Genomic DNA, 18,079 nt, shown 5'->3' with positions numbered 1-18,079 from the left:
AAGAGTTTGGCTTCTGTCCTGGAATGTACCGGTGCTTTTCCAAAGCTGTGTGATCTCTGGATACTTTTATAACTTTCTGGTTTATAATATTTGTTAATACTTACATCACATTTAGCTTTCCCTCAGAGTACTGCGTAAAGCAATACTTAAAGAATTGGTATTTCTTCATTTACATGCTGTAAGCCTTATTACAAATACTTTTCAATCTATTTTCTGCCTGAGGCTATTATGCAGTTTGAGATACTTTGTGGGCAGGCCGTCTATGGATTATGCTGTGCTGCCCAGGCATAGGTGCTTTTAAATACAGCATCCTGCCTAACATCAACATTTTACTAAAACAGGTGTTCTGGTGAAGCGTAATTAGTTTTTCCCAAAGCAACATCTGCAGTACTCTCAAATTCAAGATCACCCTCTGGAATATATTTCAAATAGTGTTCAATACCTGCTGCTTTATGATGGTAGAGTTATGCTGAAAAGGCTTTTCAGGATAAAGGTTGTGACTCTTGGCTATGAAGATAATCTGATGCATGTAGAGGAGCATATTTCAACTATCTCTGTGCAAAATCTGATTTCAGTTCAGAAGTGCTGCCAAGGATTGCTGATTAAACAGAGAAAGGAAGCTCAAGAAAGAAGACAGGGGAATACAGTAATTTTTGTGGAGACCAAGACAGAACATGACTTGAGAGAACTGGGTTATTTACTTCTTGATCAAGGGGATTTTGCGTAATGCAGAGGCTGTTTAAGGTCACATATCTATCTTGGCTGTGATAGAGCTAAATTTCTTCATAGCAGCCTGTGGCTGGTGCTGTGGTTTAGGTTTATGATGTCATTCTCAGTAGTGAAAACAGGCGTACAGTGTGGCTGTTTTTCAGGGGTTGGTTGGACATCAGTCTGCTGGTGGGAGCTAGAGTGTTGTTACCTTTGAGTCACTTTTTTTCCTGTCCCCCTTCACTTATTAAATGGTCTTTATATCAGCTCATGAGTTTTTTCTCACTTTTGCTCTTTTCGTTAATTCCTCCATCCCATTGAAGAGTCAAGCAAGAAGGGAGCTGGGCACTAAATTGCTGACCAGGGTCAGCCCTCTACACATCACAAATTTACATTATGGGTGTGTGGACCATAATGTTTATTTTTTGATATTCGGAAACTTAGTTGGACTAATTGCACTGTACACAACACAGCTAACTTAACAATCTGGCGTAATTTAGAATTATTAAACAATTTTTTGTGAAACAATTTTCCATTTATATTCTAATTTATCCTTTTCCTCAGTAACTCTTCTAGTTTCTCTGCTCTTGTCATGTTTGTCCCAGTTTCAAGTGTAGCAGATGAAATTAGACCAAAGACTGAATGACTTTGTCTAGATTTGAGAATTACATCAGCTTCACTGATGATTGTCCCTCGAGGGGAGAAGGTTTTCAGTTGAGAAATCTGCTTTTGAATAAGCTGGCTTGATTCGAATCATTTTCAGTGGAGGGAAGTTAGCAGCCTTAGAGGAGAAATTGTCTCTTTACAGAGATTTCTGGAGCACATCAGAAATGCCTCTTGGTTAGACCTTATCAGGTGTCCCCTAGCTCAAAGTTGTATGTTATGATTCTGTTTGGAAAGGTTTACTGATTTATCCCTGTGTATGCTTAAAAATAGTAATGCATTATTTAACCATCTTCCCCAACAATATGAATTTGCACTTCTTCAGTTACCTAATTAGTACAGTCTGTTGTTTATCTTCTTGTTTAATCTTAAAAAAACAAATTAAATTTTCAAAATTAATCTGAATTTCACAGGTTTTAGTGAATAGAAGAAATCTTGTAAAGGATAAATAGTTATAGTCAAATTGCAGTGGGATACACTGTTGCATCGTATTGGCCAAGTACAGTTATCAACAATATATTTTCTCTTAAAATAAGTGTAATATTGGGAAGAGTGCAAGTAAGAGACTTCCATAATGGAGATAAACCTCAGATTATTAGAATATATTCTGTTAAGTCCTCTGGGTCTTTAACAGACAGTATTGGGCTATTTGCTAGCTTTGCTGTCTTTGTGGTATGCACCATTTTTCTTCAGTAAGAGTCCTGCTTAAAAGCTCTACAGTACTGTCAGCTTTGTGAACCTGGGAAGGCTACTCCCACTGCCCTCTTCATAGAAAAATTATTTTTTGGAAGTGAGAAGTGTCAATGGTATCACATATAGCTAAGAAATAAAGATTTCCACCTCCATCAGCTGGCAGTATTTGAGTCAGTACCTAGTCATTTGGAGTTGGGTTGGAAAACCAGTCAAGCAGAAGGAAAACCTTTCACTCCAGGAGGGCAGAATGTTATTTCCAAATCTCTATTAAAAAGGAATTAAATGGTATTAATATTAAAATGAAACATTAATATTAAATACTACTAATATGTTACTAATTATTAATATTTTTTTCATCAAAAGCACTGTCATCTTATTTCCATCATTATGTTACTGAGAAATCTTAATATGAAGAATTATAAAAGCAGTTTTAATGTGTCAGTGTGTCAGAGCGGGACCAATCCTTTTTGTCTGCCATTGCTTCAGTTGAGGAAAACAATAAAGCTTATTCCCAACTTAAAGTGCACAAGCAGTATCCCTGACACCAGTTTATAAAGTGTGGTGCCTTCTGAGGTACAGATAGCTCCACCACTTGTAGCAGTGGGATAGTTTGTATGTGTACAAATTGCAGGATGTGATTCAGTGTTATTTGATTTTATTTGCTTTCTGCAGTAATTATGTTCAGAATCTTTCTATCATCCAGCCATAGCCAGGACTGACAATGACGTTACTACAATTAAAAAAAACCAAACAGCTGAAACTAATCATATATAGGGAGCTTCTCGAAAACTTTAAAACCTTGCTACTAGTATCTGGTAAGGAGAGGTTTTATTGTACTTAGAGCAGCCCTTTTCCACTAGCAATAAAAAAATATGATGTATTTTGGCTTCAAATGAGAAATTAAGGTGAAGGTTTCCATACAAATTAAGTAGACCTGCAACCTCCAAGCAAAAGAGAAAAGAAAATAAAGTCTTAGTTTTGTTCTTATTTTACTTTTGGCCCAGTTTTCACTGTTAGCTGGGACTACTGAAAAAATTAGGTGCTTTCAGTGTGTGAAAAGTACCCACAGCCAAATGGCTGGATTTCTTTTGTAACTTAAAACCTCAGTCTAAATGTGTGACGCATCTTAACAATACATAAAGGCTGAATCCCCAAGGGTTTTAACAAAGACACAGAAATGCCTTGCATTAAGGCAAACTGAATTTAAAATAGATATTCTTTCATGGAGAGTGCAGAGCAATAGCAGCCACAGTATTTGTATCTGTTATGGTACTCATAACTAGTTTGGCACAGTTTGAGAGACAGCTGAGTTGTGATATCGGCGCTTTTCTGTAACATGGGCAGTAATCTACCAGGGAGCTGACAAGAATATGCTGCATGATTTAGACCCTACCCAAACCCGAAATACAGTCTAACCCACACACAGGGGCCTTACCACTGCTTACAGGTACTGTCTTTACTGTCTGCCAGTAGGGAGTTTTAAAATACATTGGTGCAATACAATCTGTGCTGTGTCTTCCTGAGAAGAACCTGATACATATTTGTAATTTCTGTATAAAAATATTGATGTTCCTTATTACCATTTTGAAATAGGGGGAAACAAAAACATGAAGAGTGGCAAGTATTTTGAAATTCTTGACATTCACAGTTCAAAATGATGAGAAGTTGTCATACTTAAATAAGAAAAGAAAAATACTATTTTGCAATTCAGATTTACAGACCTATTTCTAACTAAGTGCAGTGCTGAAGGGGGTTGGATCATGAGCTGGTGTGTCAGTAAGTTGTTCTGATTTTTGGAATTCTCTAATTAATCGTGTACAACATCCTTTTTATTCTCAGTATGCAACTGTATCAGACTAGTTACTTGGAGCCTAAGGAAAGGCCCCCCGGGATGCTTTCATGTCTGACAAATAACTATGTATAATTACTTGTTTCATCACATATACACTACTATATGAATTAATTATAAGATATTAAATAGTAAGAAGATGCAGTTTGCCAAGTAAAATACTACATGATGGTGGACAATATTTGTTTTCAAAATATTCCTGTGATACTCATTTTTAAAACTACATGATGTGTGTGGAGTCCAGTGATGTTTTCACAAGACTGAGATGAAGGCTTTAATTTCTTGCAAGAATCTCACATTCACGAGTAGCTGTTGAGCAATATCTCCTACTGCATGTTTTAACAAGGCCAGTTTTATCTCAACAGTCTGTCTTCCTTTCCAAAAACTGGGGGAAGTTGAAATAAAAACAACTCTTTTTACTGTTAAAAATGATATTTCTGAATGCTGTAATGTTATATTTTGTATTGCAAAGCTATATAGAACTTCTGTCAAGGAATTTAGACTTTGAGTCCTTTTATTTAAAGTATTTTTTTTCCTGATGGTCTCCTCACAGGAGATGCACAGAGAAATCGTGAACTTAAGCAAAGATCAGAGATCTAAAATAGCATGAAGGGAAAAGCACCAAGGTGTATACAATATGTATATGTGTTATCTGTGCAGTTTAGTTATGGGCTAGGAAAGAACATGCCTTTGTGTGAAGAACCAAAAGAATTTAATTTTAGTCTAATTGATGCTTTATCAGTCTAGTCAAAATATAAGTCTCTTATTAGTTTAATTGCAACAGTGCTAACACTTATAATCCAACTCGCCCAGTTTCTCTACAACTCTATTAATAATTCAGTAAAAATCAATATACACTAGTAACTGCCCAATTCTTCTTACACTCCCTATGCATTGCTACAGGAGTTGTTAATGACCAGATTCTGTTTTGGGAGCAGCATGGTGGGGATAATGGAAGGTTATTTTACTCTTCTTGGTCTTTGTGTGTACTTGAGGTTATTTTTGTATGCTTTAACTCAGTATGTGGGGTATGTTCTTATAATTGATTCACAGGGCTAGATTAATTGTGATTCCTTAGGTTGTAGTGCTTTTCTCTTTGGGAGAGGAGAGACACACAGGTCTAGAAAGGTAGGCAAAAATAAAAGTAATAAAAGCCCCCAAAAGCACAAATTAATTTGGATGTAGATTGTATACATCTTCTTGATAATTTTGCTGTTAGAGACAGACTTTTTACTGGCTGTTGGTAGCACCAAAGGAACAGGGTGTAAAGAGAAGAAAAAGTTGAAAATTATCTGTAGAGGGTAGGAGTGATAACAACTATGGTGGTGTTGTCAACTGGAATAAATAATATGGAACACTGTGAAAAAATACACAATTTTGATTGAAGTTGCTGGTTAGATCCTTTGTGGAATATGTCAGTTGGAAAAATGGGTGCAGTGGATTTGATAGAGCAAAGCAAAACAAAAGTGCAGTGGTGGTTTTGTGACTGACTGGAGGTAACAGCAGTAGTTAAACCATAGGTTTGACAGGTGATGGAGAGTCTAGAAATAGTAGTGGGAGGAGGAGGATCAAGAGCTGTGCCAGAGCCCCAGGATATTTTGTCATCTTAGACAGCAAGTGAGAAAGGGTTTACACAAGAACAGACACATAGAAGATAGTGTTATGGAAACCAAAACACAAAAAAGATATTGAAACCAGACTGTAGGTGAAAATGAAGGGAAGCTGAAGAGAATAGGAGCTTAGAAATACAGTCAAGGAAGTGTGAGAGACCGTACTGGGAATATTTTTATTAGAGCAGTTGAGCCAGGAAGTTTTAGTGTACTAAACATTTGAGCAGTTGGGAAGGTAGTGTGTTTGGTGGTGGAAATAAAAAAGCCCAATACTTTCACAGATGGGTAAGGTGGTGGGATCTTGCTTCAAAGTTATGCTCTGTTCTTTTCCTTTTAAGGAGTAAGAGCTGCTGGTGGGTGAAGGGATGGGCTGAGTACAGGAGGAGAGACAAAGTGAGCTAGATCTGAAGATGAGACTAAAGTTACGTAGAAGGTTGTTGGAAGAGGAAAACAGCAGAGAAGCTTCATGTCAGAGGTAGAAAGTGAGAAAAATAGGACTTGTTGGTGGAGGGATGACAAAGTAAAGGGACTTCTTTTCTTTGTGATCCTGTTCCAGGTGCAGAACAGGTAATATTTGTTCTAAAGGTTTTAAATCCTCATTTACCTTTTTAATGGTATTGATTGCTGTGATCAGTCACTGTTCATTTTCACAGTCCCTTAATTGCTGAGTAGCATCTGCTGATTTTGTGATGCCCTTTTTCTAGGTCAGGGACCAGAGGAGAGTCTCAATCTTTCACTGCTTGTCTCTCTGTATGAGTCAGGTTGGTAGTGATAAAGCTAAGGGCCTGAGAGCCGTATGCTGTGATCATTGTTACTGGTATCCATCCTTGGGATTCTCAGCAGTGAGGCCCAAGATTCACAGCGGAGCCGTCAGATCAGGATGGAGGTGTGTTAATGAAGTTGTGTGTGAGAGGTGGAAAAACATTAGCCTCTTGAGCAGGTAAATGTGGTGCTTGATATTTATAGGCTGTGAAGACATGTTGTTTTATTAACATAAAACCCATGGGGGTTTTTATTTGTTTTGTTTTAAGTTGTAGGTCTGTCTACTCTGCTCTTGTATTTAGGGTGATTTTTAATGTGTTTATGAAATAATTTCTTTTATAAATAAAGCTTTTCATGTTCCTGTTCCCTCTCTTCCTGGGTAATTAATGTTATTTGTTGCAAAAATCCTGCAAGAGTTTTAGCACTTCCCTGGTCACACTTAGAGAGGTATACAGTAGCCAGGGAAATCACTACTGAGTTTTAAGGGAAGTAGCTGGAGGCAGGACAATATCCATAAAGGATCCTCAATTCTGGGAGTAGCCTCTTCTCATAACAGTTCATAATTACTGACTTAGTACCAGACTCATTTGTTCTGGCAGGCTTTTGTGGTGGATAAAAGCAGTGATGTATAGGGAGGCCTAAGGAGAGGCTTTGTTTGTTAGTGTGAGGCTTTGGTCAACAATGATTTATAGATTTCAGGTCAAGTTCTCTTCTTATTAATTGGATTGTAAAACATAACTGGGAATTTGACTCTGGGGCAGCAAACTCATTAGGGTACAGGAGGAAGGGATACAGGGAAACTTTTCTTTGGTTATATATTTTGCATAAATTTTGTTTGAGTGCTTGGGGGAATAAAGAAAGGCATGTGGGTTTTTTTATTTTGTTTGGGTTTTTTTTCTGCTTTTGATGTTTTTGCAAGTATAAATAAATCGCTGAAGTGCAGATTCCGAACACTTTTGCACTAACCAGTTTTCCCAGAGGTGCCTCTTTTATCTGTTCCACTGGGAACAGAGCAGGTTGATGATCTCCATGACTACACTGTTGTTGGTACATCACAGCTGGTGGCTCCGTATCACATCAGACTTCAAGCACACAAGTCTTTATTGTTGAATGTGTAGAGCCATTGGAGTGGTGCATTCATCCTATTGAACTGATTTCAGCATCTTACTGGCTGAACAGTAAGACCTGAATATGCATTAATATGCTAACTAGGCTTTTTGGCAGGAGGAAATCAAGATAAATGTTGTAGGATTTCTTAGACATGGAAATGCATAAGGTTTTCTGTTGTGCATTTATATCTAAAGGTGACATGCTTGTTTTGGCTGGGGTCGAGTTAATTTTATCACAGTGGCTAGTACAGGCCTGTGTTTTGGATTTGTGCTGAACAGAGGGTTGATAATACAGAGATGTTTTTGTTATTGCTGAACAGGGCTTACACAGAGCCAAGGCCTTTCTGCCTTTTGTATTAGCACTCTGCAAGGAGACTGGGGGTGCCTGGGAGGTTGGGAGGAGCCACAGCCTGGACCGGTGACCCAAACTGACCAGAAGGAGATTCCACACCATGTGACATCGTGCATGTAGATACAGTGGGGGAAAAAGGATGAAGGAGGGATGTTTGGAGTGATGGTGTTTTGTTTTCCCCAGTAGCCACTACGTGTGATGGGCCCCTGCTCTCCTGGAGCTGGCTGAACACCTGCCTGGCATTGCAAAGCAGTGAATCAGTCCTTTGTTTTGCTTTGTTTGTGTCTACTGCCTTTGCTTTCCCTGTTAAGCTGTCTTTATTTCAATCCACAAGTTTTCTACCTTTTATCCTTCTTATTCTTTCCCTGATCCCACTGGTTGGGGAGTGAGCAAGTGGCTGCCTGGGGCTTGGCTGCCACCTGAGCTTACACCATGACAGGTGAATAAAAGGCTACACCAGTGTTTTCAACCAGTGAAAAGGATGAAAAGGCTTTTATTTTGGTACCTTTGAAAGAGAACAGATGTTGGGCTCATTACCTGCCCTAGTTCAGTCCTCCTTGATCTGTAATACCTTAACCTCGTGTATTTGAAGTTTGCATGGGAAGTGCCAAAATGGGAATGGAATTGCAGGCTTTTAGTGTGGTCAATCTCTGTGTGACTAGTTGTCATTTGACTGTTACTTTACTGTTTTTTATATTAATTATCTTTACTTAGTATTAAAGTTGCAAATTGTTTGTAAAAACATCTTCTTACCTGCTGTGGGTCCATGGTGTAGAGAGCCTTTAGGAGCCAATATAACAAGATCTTGTGATAGTAGCAATAACAGAGAGTTGGGTGGGAGTTTTGATTTCCAGTGATCATTTAAAGAATGTGAATAATATCTCTGCAAATCAGTTTGAAAAAAACAATACATTAGATTTGTCCAAATGAACAAAGTTAACCTGAACAGTTGTGGGCTGGGTTTTCTTTTTTTAAATTTTTTTTTTTTTTTGTATCAGTTGAACAAGCAAGGTTTGGGAAAAAAAGACGATTATAAATAAAACATTTTTCAAAATCTCAATATGTGGTATGTTGGCAAAATGAAAGCTTTTATTCAGAACATTTCTAAATTAGAAGGTTTGAATCAAAGGAGCTTTGACTTCAAGTTTTTCCCTGCAGAATAAAAACTGTTGACATTTTGGGTCTCCTGTGGCTATTTACCTGCCAAAGCAATCATTAGTATAGTTTTCAGAAAGTTCTATTTAATTCTTCAGAGGCTTTGGATTTTTAAGTAGAATTTTCTGAGGGCGCCAGCGCTGGCTTCTAGGCAGTCTGTTGATGCTGAGAACATAAGGCCTCTAATTACTCGAGGACTGATGTTGTTACTTAAATACAAATCAACACAATTAATTTAATATGGAGTTGTGAACTGGAATTATGAAAAACACAAGTTGCATCATTTGTTGTAGAGGCTAAGGCATATGTTGTAACTGCTGGCTGCTTTTGTGAACTGCGTACTTGTGTTTCTGCAGAACATCTGTGAGTCAGGAGATCTGTGCCCTGTTCCACACTCTGTGCAAAACCAGCTGTGGTAGTCTTATGATAGCTTCACTTTTTTTGTGGTGCTCTTAGATGAAGTTCACAACATGTGTTTGGAACCTTAGTGTGCTCATGTGCTCACTGTAAATACACGTTCATTTGTGCAAGTATGCATGTACATAAAAATTGCAAGATTAGCTTTTCCAAACAAGTGCCTTAATAGACCTATGATTCTTTCATGCCTGCAGATTTTACAAGGAAAAGGGAAATAAACCAGCCAAAGTACCTGTCATGAAATTCTTTTGCAGTGGACACCTTCATGTTTTGTAGCCAACTGTGCCCAGCTTCTCCAGCAGAATCCAGTGGGCAGAGGAACTGTGGAAATTTTTTTTTTCTAAACTTACTACAGAATCACTAATATTCAGTGTGTCACACTGTTTTGTACAGGAAGGCAAATTATCTTCTAAGAATGCAAAAGGGGGGAAAAAAAGAGCGGTCAATGAGTGCAGTTGGTAAATTCCTGTTGATTTAAAGACACAGGGAAGATCAGAAGAATTGAGGGATAAGCAGGAGCAAAGTACAGGAGTTAGTAACGTTGACATTTAGCATCGCAGTATTAAGAAATCAACCCTGGTTTGAGTTTATATATACAGTCTATTGTCTTGAACTCTCATTAGACTCTGCAACAAGATGGTTTTCCATCCAGAGATTTTATTTTCAACACTGACAGCTGTAAACATCACTGAAAACAAGGAGGAAGTCAAAACTGATGAGCAGGAAAAAAACCAAGCCAACAATCCGCCCTTTTGATTTTGAGCATACTTTGGTAGCAAGGTTCAGTGACACATTGCATGACAATATAAATAGGTGTACTGAGCATCTCGGTAATGATGTCTTTATCATTAGTATTACAGGAACAGTGTGCTACTGAGCACTTCTAAATAAGCATAGCTTTTCTTCTTTGCAGTATAATAATACTATGCAGAAGGTTTTTTTGTCATTTGTAGTGTTCTCTCTGTCTTACCATTGAAGTATAACCTGCTAAAAGAAACATGTCTAATTTTGAAGCCCAAGAGAGTAAAAAAACAATTTTTAAAATTTCGTTTTGAATTTTGTGGCTACAGTCATTTATATTGGGAGTTTGCTCTGAGACTTTACACTGCAAAGGGTGTTCTGGCCCAACAAGTATTTTAGCAAGTTGTATTTTTTTCTGTCAGAGCAGATCTTTATATGAATGAGATTCTTACAGGTACAATGGGTATATATACATATGTATGTAGATATTTGCAGATATAGATATATGTGTTTATATATATTAAAAATCTGATTGACTACTTGATAGTTCTAAGAGAAATTTATACTGAGTTCCAGGGTCCTTTCAGATCTTGCCATGTTCCTTAAAGCTTCTTCCTAAACAGTAGTTCCTGTTAGATCAAAGGCAGATAGTGTGCATATAGCTGTGTGTTTGTGTCCTGATGACTGAGAGGACTGCACAGGGTGCAGTGATGGATGCCATTGCAGTGCTGAGGCCATTGCTCAGTTGTTTGGGACCCTGGTTTTTGTTTTTTTTTTTCCTGTTCCTATTTAAATCATAGGAATAACATTAGGGGCGCTTCAAAAGGAAAGATGTAAGCCAATGTAATCTTCTTTGTAACTCCACTAACAGCTGTTCACAGAAACTCAGGGTGCTTCTCTTGTTTGAATATTTCAAGCAGTTTTTTTTAAAAGCAGAAAGCCAAAAAGCTTTCCAAAATGCGTTGTAACTCTTTAGTCGGGCTCACTACTGCTGGAAGTGAACAGCAGTGTAGTGAGAGATACAAAAAATACTGCTGAATTTGACTTGTGTTCCTCTTTGCCTTGTTCACAGATATTGATGAGTGTGCTGAAGGACGGCACTACTGTCGTGAGAACACCATGTGTGTAAATACACCAGGATCCTTTATGTGTGTCTGCAAAACAGGATACATACGCATTGATGATTATTCATGTACAGGTAAGAGCTCTGTATTTCTGGAGGGAAACAACAGAATGGTGGTGTATAGGAGTACTGATATGATTCTCCTAAAGTTAATCTTTATTTGAGTCACAAGGCATCTAAATGAAATGTTAAACAGAATAAACACCAAAATCCAGTGCAGAAAAGCTAATGCATTTTACAGAGTATATGTAGGTCATACTGTTTGCCTGAAATTGTGAGGTAGGCTGGGTTGTCTCATGGGTATGCATGGTCTTGGGTGCTGATTAAAAAGAGGAGACTGAAGAGGAAAATAAGCAAGCAGAAATAGTGTTGTTTTATTTGGTTTCCATGTTCCATACCAGTACAGCTTCTCTTGGAGCATAGTGACTCTTCTGCAAACTTTGGATGGAGTTAAATTTGCTACATATTAAAAGTGGCTGTGTCCTCATTTGGAGCTCTCCATCCTCAGTCAGGTTTCCCAGGTGGATACTGAGTTCAGAGGGCAGGAGTTCTGCTTGCCTCGAACCACTGGACAACATGATGGTCAGTCTTATATCTGTATCTTCCCTTTTTGCTCTACTGCCAGTGGACGTGTTTGGTTCATGCTGACTTTCTGTCTTCTGCTCTTCTTTTATTGCAAGGTAATTTAGGGTTATGGAATGAACTCTGGGCATTTAAAACAGCCTTTGGTATCAGAGTCAGAGCCAGGCTGACTCTTAAGTGTTCCTGTGTGTTTTCCTACAACATAGATAAAGAAAAAATGAATCAATGATGTGGCATGTTTTCTCAGTGAACAAAACAGTATCACTATTTTGTGTGCACAGGGTAACAAATTAGCTCTCTCTATAAAAGGCTATATTTTTTCAGTAAAGCTTTCTTGAATTATCTAATAGAAATTGGCTATAAATGGATGAGAGTATTCAGAATGTGGAGGCAGCACTGTGAAGTTCAATGGACAGAACAAAATTAGAAATGTGTCTTGGCATTTTTAGCATCAATGATAGGTCTTGGTACAGAAACAGCTTCATAAACTGGATGATTTCCTTGGCCAAACATGCACAACACTCAGGGACATGGATTTCAAATCACATACCATGTGATTTTTGTGAATGCTTTGTCTTACCTGTACTTGTCATTCCTCTCATACATTGGCAAGCACTGTTTTACTGCAGTGAGCCCACTTCTTGAAGGCCCAAGTTACAAAGACTGCCCACAGCAGGTCCTTTCTGAAGCAACCACTATGTTTCTGATGATTCTCTTACGTTTTCCACACTCTCAGCTGAGTAAAGAAATTGTTTCACTACCTCCTGAGTGTGAATATTGGGATTATTTTAGGGCTGACTGTATCTAAATCCGTGTGATACTTTTTCCACTTGGCTTCCGTTAACTTGCTGTTCTGATTGAACTTTGCAAATGGTAAAACATCACCAACTTTGCAGGGGCATTGGATGCCTGTAAATGTAATAAAGGTAGTTCTTGAGATTCCACACATTGCATTATTCATACTTGCTGAAGCATGCTGTTATGAGATACAGAGTTTTTCTGGAGTTACATTTTAGTGAATTTTGGATACTGACAGGCAACCATGAGGACACAGTCCCCGCTGGATGATAGAATTTCAATGAATGGCAACCTAACATCATTAAGTATATATGTCACAAATAAATGTGTTATTTTTTCTGTTTCCACAACTATTGTGTGAGCACCTCCAGTGGAGGCACTGGCTAATTAAGTTAATATGTATCCAGGACCATGTTGGTGGGGTTGTATAGTATGCAGTTGTCCAAATCTCTCAGTGCTCATGTAGAGTCCAGTGCACTTTGAATTTTGTCAATGTCTGCAAAAATGTAGTCATTCAGCCCTCTCTTCCCCTCTGCAGAGTTTAAAGTTCTTATCAAGTTTCTGTTTGCCTTGTTGGCAATTCTGGGTTTAACTTGCCAGCTGAAATATCGAGGAAACTGAAGAAGAGGCTGTTTTTTTAATCCAGTTCAGGAATAACAAGAATGGGCCAAACAAGCAACAATTGACCCTTTGTGTTACTAAGTGTTAAATTTTTAAAATATATTTCAGGTCACAATTTCTTGTAATGCTGTGTAATCAAATCCAGTTTTGAAACTGTAGTTGTGCATAAAATACCTGACACTCTAAACTGGAGAAGCAGCTATGGGGGCACATCCTTGGGAATATTACTAACCAGGAAAAAAATGTACTGTAGCTTGGCATAAATATGTCATTGTTTGCACAGGATAGCTGAAGCCCAGGAAGATGTTGAAAAATCATATGTGAACCTTGATTAGGCAGGTTATGATGTAAGTGATGTCCACAACTTGCTGGCAGACTAACATACCTTATTGTTCCATCCTATGAACATACATATAATTTAGCAGTCATTGATCAAAATAGAAAAGAGACACAAAATCAGTGACATTGAAGAGTTTTTCTCCTGTACAAGACATTCGAAAAGAAATCTGTGCTATCCATCTCTGTCGGAGTCGTGCACACAAAAGACTGATTTAGACAGCCTATAGCTGCTTCCAAAACAGCTCCAGTTTCTTTTGTCCTGGCATGTTTATTGCAAGTTTTACAATAGATCTGAATTACATTTTTATTTTCACAACAAAGGATGTAATGAAGACATCAGTTTCAGATACTGTTATTTGTATTCATATTGGAACCAAGATTCTCAGGGTTAGATTGCATTAGTCACAACCATATTTACACAGAAATCTGTTGTTCATGACTGATTTTTATGTTCAGAAATCAATCATAGCTATGAGAAGGAGAGATGACTTCTAAGTTGCACCCATATGCCAAATGGGTGCACAAACTGCAAATTAAAGGCATAAAAATATGCCCTGGGCTACCATACTTTGATATTCTACAATGATGTTGTCTCATTCCCCTTCTACTTTGCTTTCCAGAACTTGGAGTGTAATGATGATGTGCTGGGGGAAGGAAGGTAGAAAATGGCATGAGTCTCTGCTGAGGTGGTTTTATATGTGCAGAAGTATGCTGCTGCACCATCACTGTTAGCTGGGATCAAATCGGAATGTTTAGTTATTGTACATACAAAAATGCTGCTAGCAAGGATTTTCTTGCTATTTTCTACATCCGTGAGAGACTTTTCTCTCACGCAGAAGAGGTAGCAGGGAATGTAAACAACCAAGCCACCTGCAACCTTGAAAAGTCTTGTTTATGGTATAGTAGAAAAATATTTTGACAATGGATGTTTTAGGATTTTAGCCAATCACCCCCAAGGGGTGGCTGATCCTTTGTCCAATTAGACTGTGAAAAAAAAAATCTATGAAAGAGTTTGTAAAATAATTAAATAAATCAATCTTGCTGCACAATTCCTGCCTGCTGGATCTTCTCTCCTCCTCCCTATGGCTGCGGGACACGGTGATATACCGTAGGAACCAGGCCTGCGGTAATAAGTTATTTTCTGACATAATAACATTTGTGTCTTTACTTTGCATGGGATTACAGAAATGCACAGGCTGTTTTCTTGGCTGGAAAAAAGGAAGTTTTCCTTCAGGAAACAAGGAAGGACCAAATGTCACCTCCAGTCTTTCAGGCTGCTGTGTAATTCACAGCTGGTAGCATTTCTCTGAACACCATAGTGGATGTCTTTTCCTCCACCATTTATTATGGGAGAAGTTAGGAAATGAGAGATGAGAGCTCTCTTCTTCACACTTGGCTCTAACAGTAAAGAGCTCATACTAGCCACAGTGAATGGTTAATCGTATTTAGTCTCAACAATTGTCTTCAGTTTTCTGCATAGGGACCACTCACCTGAGTAACCCAACAAGAATGGAACAAAAGATACAAGACCCTGTGAGATTTAGTGCATCCTCCTTAGATTGTATTAAGGCAGAGGAAGGTGTATTCCTTTATCTGGAGAAGCCATTTTTTTTCTGAGCCCCAGATAACTTTCAAGGCTCTGTTTCTGTGCAAAATCACGGGCCACCTTTTATTTATTTTTTTGCTTTCCATTTGGCATAAAAAGGGGAAGTGGCTCTGATGGAAGTGCTGGTGGTGTGCCCTGCCTTTCCTGTGGTTTGGAGTCACTGAGATGATGTAGGGGAGGTAAAGCAGCTTATGTTACCGTCCCAGAGACTTCCTCCCCAGGGGCTGTTTCATGTTTCACATTTAGTGGTACTGGTGAGGCAGGTGTTGGTGCTCTCCAGGAGTACCCTAGGACAGTGTATTCAGTTGACTCTCCCTGTGCCTGTGCTCTGGGCAAGATGATAAATGACTGAAGGACATATGAAGTATTAGTATATAAGCCAGAATCTTTGAATTAATGTTTGTACCTGCTGTCGCCTGGGGTTTATGAAATGTAATGTATTACATATTTCTTGGGGTTTTTTTCTGTTTGTGTTTTATGGTTTATTAGGATTTGGTTTTGGGGTTTTTTGAGAGAAGTGAGTAATTTACAACTTTGTACCCGGACACCAGTGAGACTGGTGAATTGTGCTGTACTTGGGCAGAAAATACATGTGGATTCTTAACTGATTAATTATTAAAAGCATACCAGGCATGTTGCAAGTTGTTGACTACTTCTTCCAAGCATGCTCTGGCTGCATTAGCAACGATGTCCATCTGAGCTGTGTGGGACCACTGCCACACGTGGAACTGGGCTTTCACATACATGTTTCAAGTGTCTGAAGACCATGTAACATTTTCATAACTGTTTTTATCAATCTATTCCAGATTATTTTGTCTTTTATTTTCATTTTCACTTTAGCCAAGTCATGCTGATTTTTTGCTACTGCTTTTAGAAAATAGTAACTTAGAAGCCAAAGGAGGTGGCAAACCAAGTGGAGATTATAAATCTGTGAGGATGTTATTGGGCTTTATGGCCCAGTACCATCACGTTTGTGCTCCAGGATTTATTTTCTGACTTCTGAAGAAAATGGTGAAGGATTTTTATGTAATATCTCATCACTATGTTGGGAACATTTGGAGGGTTTGTTCTTCAGAATCAAAATAGACAGAAGGGATGAAGTAGTTCTTTAGAATCATGGAATCATAGAATGGTTTGGGTTGGAAGAGACTTTGACTACCATCTAGTTCCACCCCCCTGCCATGGGAAGGGACACCTTCCACTAGATCAGGTTGCTCAAAGCCCACGGCTTTGGTCTTTTTGACTTGGCCATATGGAAAAACTTACTCAGAGCAATGCGGAATATGTTGAATCCACCAGGCATTAACTAGCTGTATCCATCTGGACCTTGCTAGACCTCCCTCCTCCTCTGCCTCAGCCTATGTGTCTTTGTGAGTCTCAGAGATTTTCCTAACAACATGTTTCTGAATATGGTGTCAATGCATTCAGCATCATTTAATTTTTATCTGTGATAGCCTCTCACAGTAAACTGAAGTCTAATAATAGTTTTCACATAAATTACCAAGAAACATGGTGGTAGCAAGTTGAGTGACACCTGAAATGTTAATTTTTGGGAATACTGGCAGCTCTGCATATTTTGCAAATCAAATTAAATCACAAATCTGTTGCAAATTGGAAGGAATTCCAGTATCAACATTAAAACAATTAAGAGTCTGGGGAGATTGATTTGACATATGGAAAAGATTTAAGGAGAAAACTACACATTTAGTTGCATAATGATGATGAATGTGCAAAAAAGTAGGAATTATGGAAACAGTAATACTAATTAATAATTACTGGGGAGGTTTCAATAGTAAGAGGAAAATACAGGGGAAAGTGCCAGCCTGCAGAAGCATGGCCAATACCTTTTGACATAAGTCTTTCACGTCTGACCCATATTCTTTACTCTCTAATGATATTGTGGGATGACTGAAAAAATTTACCTCAATATAATGCATAGAGAACTGATTGCCACACTTAGCCCATTCAGCCCTCATGCATCTGATACTCTTTTGTCCATCTTTGTGCCTTTTTTTCCTATGCAGCCATTAATGTTTTCCAACTGGCTACATCATTGGGATTTATTTTATATTTGCTTTGCCCATAGCAGTCAAAACTGTGTCTTTCCTAAGCTCTCCTGTTTGGCTCTATTCTTCTACCTATCTGTGACTTACAAACAACCTACATATCTGCTTGGATTTCAGCTAATGCCACTAGTCATGTCCCTGCTTGAGAAAGATACCTTTTGGTTTAGCATTTTGCTCCTTTTTTTCATATAGTGTGTAGCCAAAGTTTAGGTCTTGTCTCCTTTTCCTTCATGAATGCTTTGTTTACAATAGAAATCCTCTGAGGATGCTTATGAGAAAGTGCAAGTGCATCCCATCCTTATCCCCCAAGCACAGATGCCTCCACTTTGGGAACCAGCAGTCTGGTATCTGGAAGGACTTTAAAATGCCAGTTATAAGGACTGGTAATTTTGTTGGAATTACAGCTCATACAATTTGTAATTCAGATCCCCAGATTATCAAGACTTTAGCTTTTTTCCCAGTTGTTATCCTCTGTTTCTTGCAAGCTACATTTATTTTTGAGGGGAACTACAGTCCCTGTCACATGGGGTTTTTTATTAACATAGTACTCTGACACACTTTGGATGAATGATTCCTCTTGGCATCTAGAAACTCAAGTTCATAAAAGTGCATCTGCCTGTGGGCTTCTGTTCAGATTTCATTGGTTTATTTTTGACTTATAAATCTGTCAATTGCTTGGGACATCAACAGTCTGAGAAATCTCGTACTTTTTTCTATACTGTGCAGTAGAAGTAATGTTTAAGGGCAGGGATATTTGAGAAAAAGTTTTGTTGAATTTCTTGTGAGAACGCTGAAGGTAAAATCCATCTTTATTCCCTAGAACGCAGACCAATTCACATGTTCAGGAAAAGTACATTTCTGGGTTCTGATGTGGGGTGGCAAATG

General features: G+C 38.3%; 1 protein-coding gene across 2 annotated transcripts in view; it reads left to right on the top strand.

Annotated features, from left to right (window-relative positions):
- The window catches only part of NELL2 (neural EGFL like 2), a 140,264-nt gene that overhangs the window by 64,981 nt on the left and 57,204 nt on the right, over window positions 1-18,079 (top strand). For both annotated transcript variants that reach the window (XM_039571111.1, XM_039571112.1), the window contains exon 13: window positions 11,132-11,257. In XM_039571111.1, the coding sequence (XP_039427045.1) occupies window positions 11,132-11,257 (126 nt within the window). The remainder of the gene's footprint in view (window positions 1-11,131; window positions 11,258-18,079) is intronic.

The sequence above is a fragment of the Corvus cornix genome, chromosome 1A, assembly GCF_000738735.6.
Source record: "Corvus cornix cornix isolate S_Up_H32 chromosome 1A, ASM73873v5, whole genome shotgun sequence".
NCBI lineage: Eukaryota > Metazoa > Chordata > Aves > Passeriformes > Corvidae > Corvus > Corvus cornix.
The sequence above is the reverse complement of the archived record's forward strand: the minus strand, read 5'-3'. Positions and strand labels throughout refer to the sequence as shown.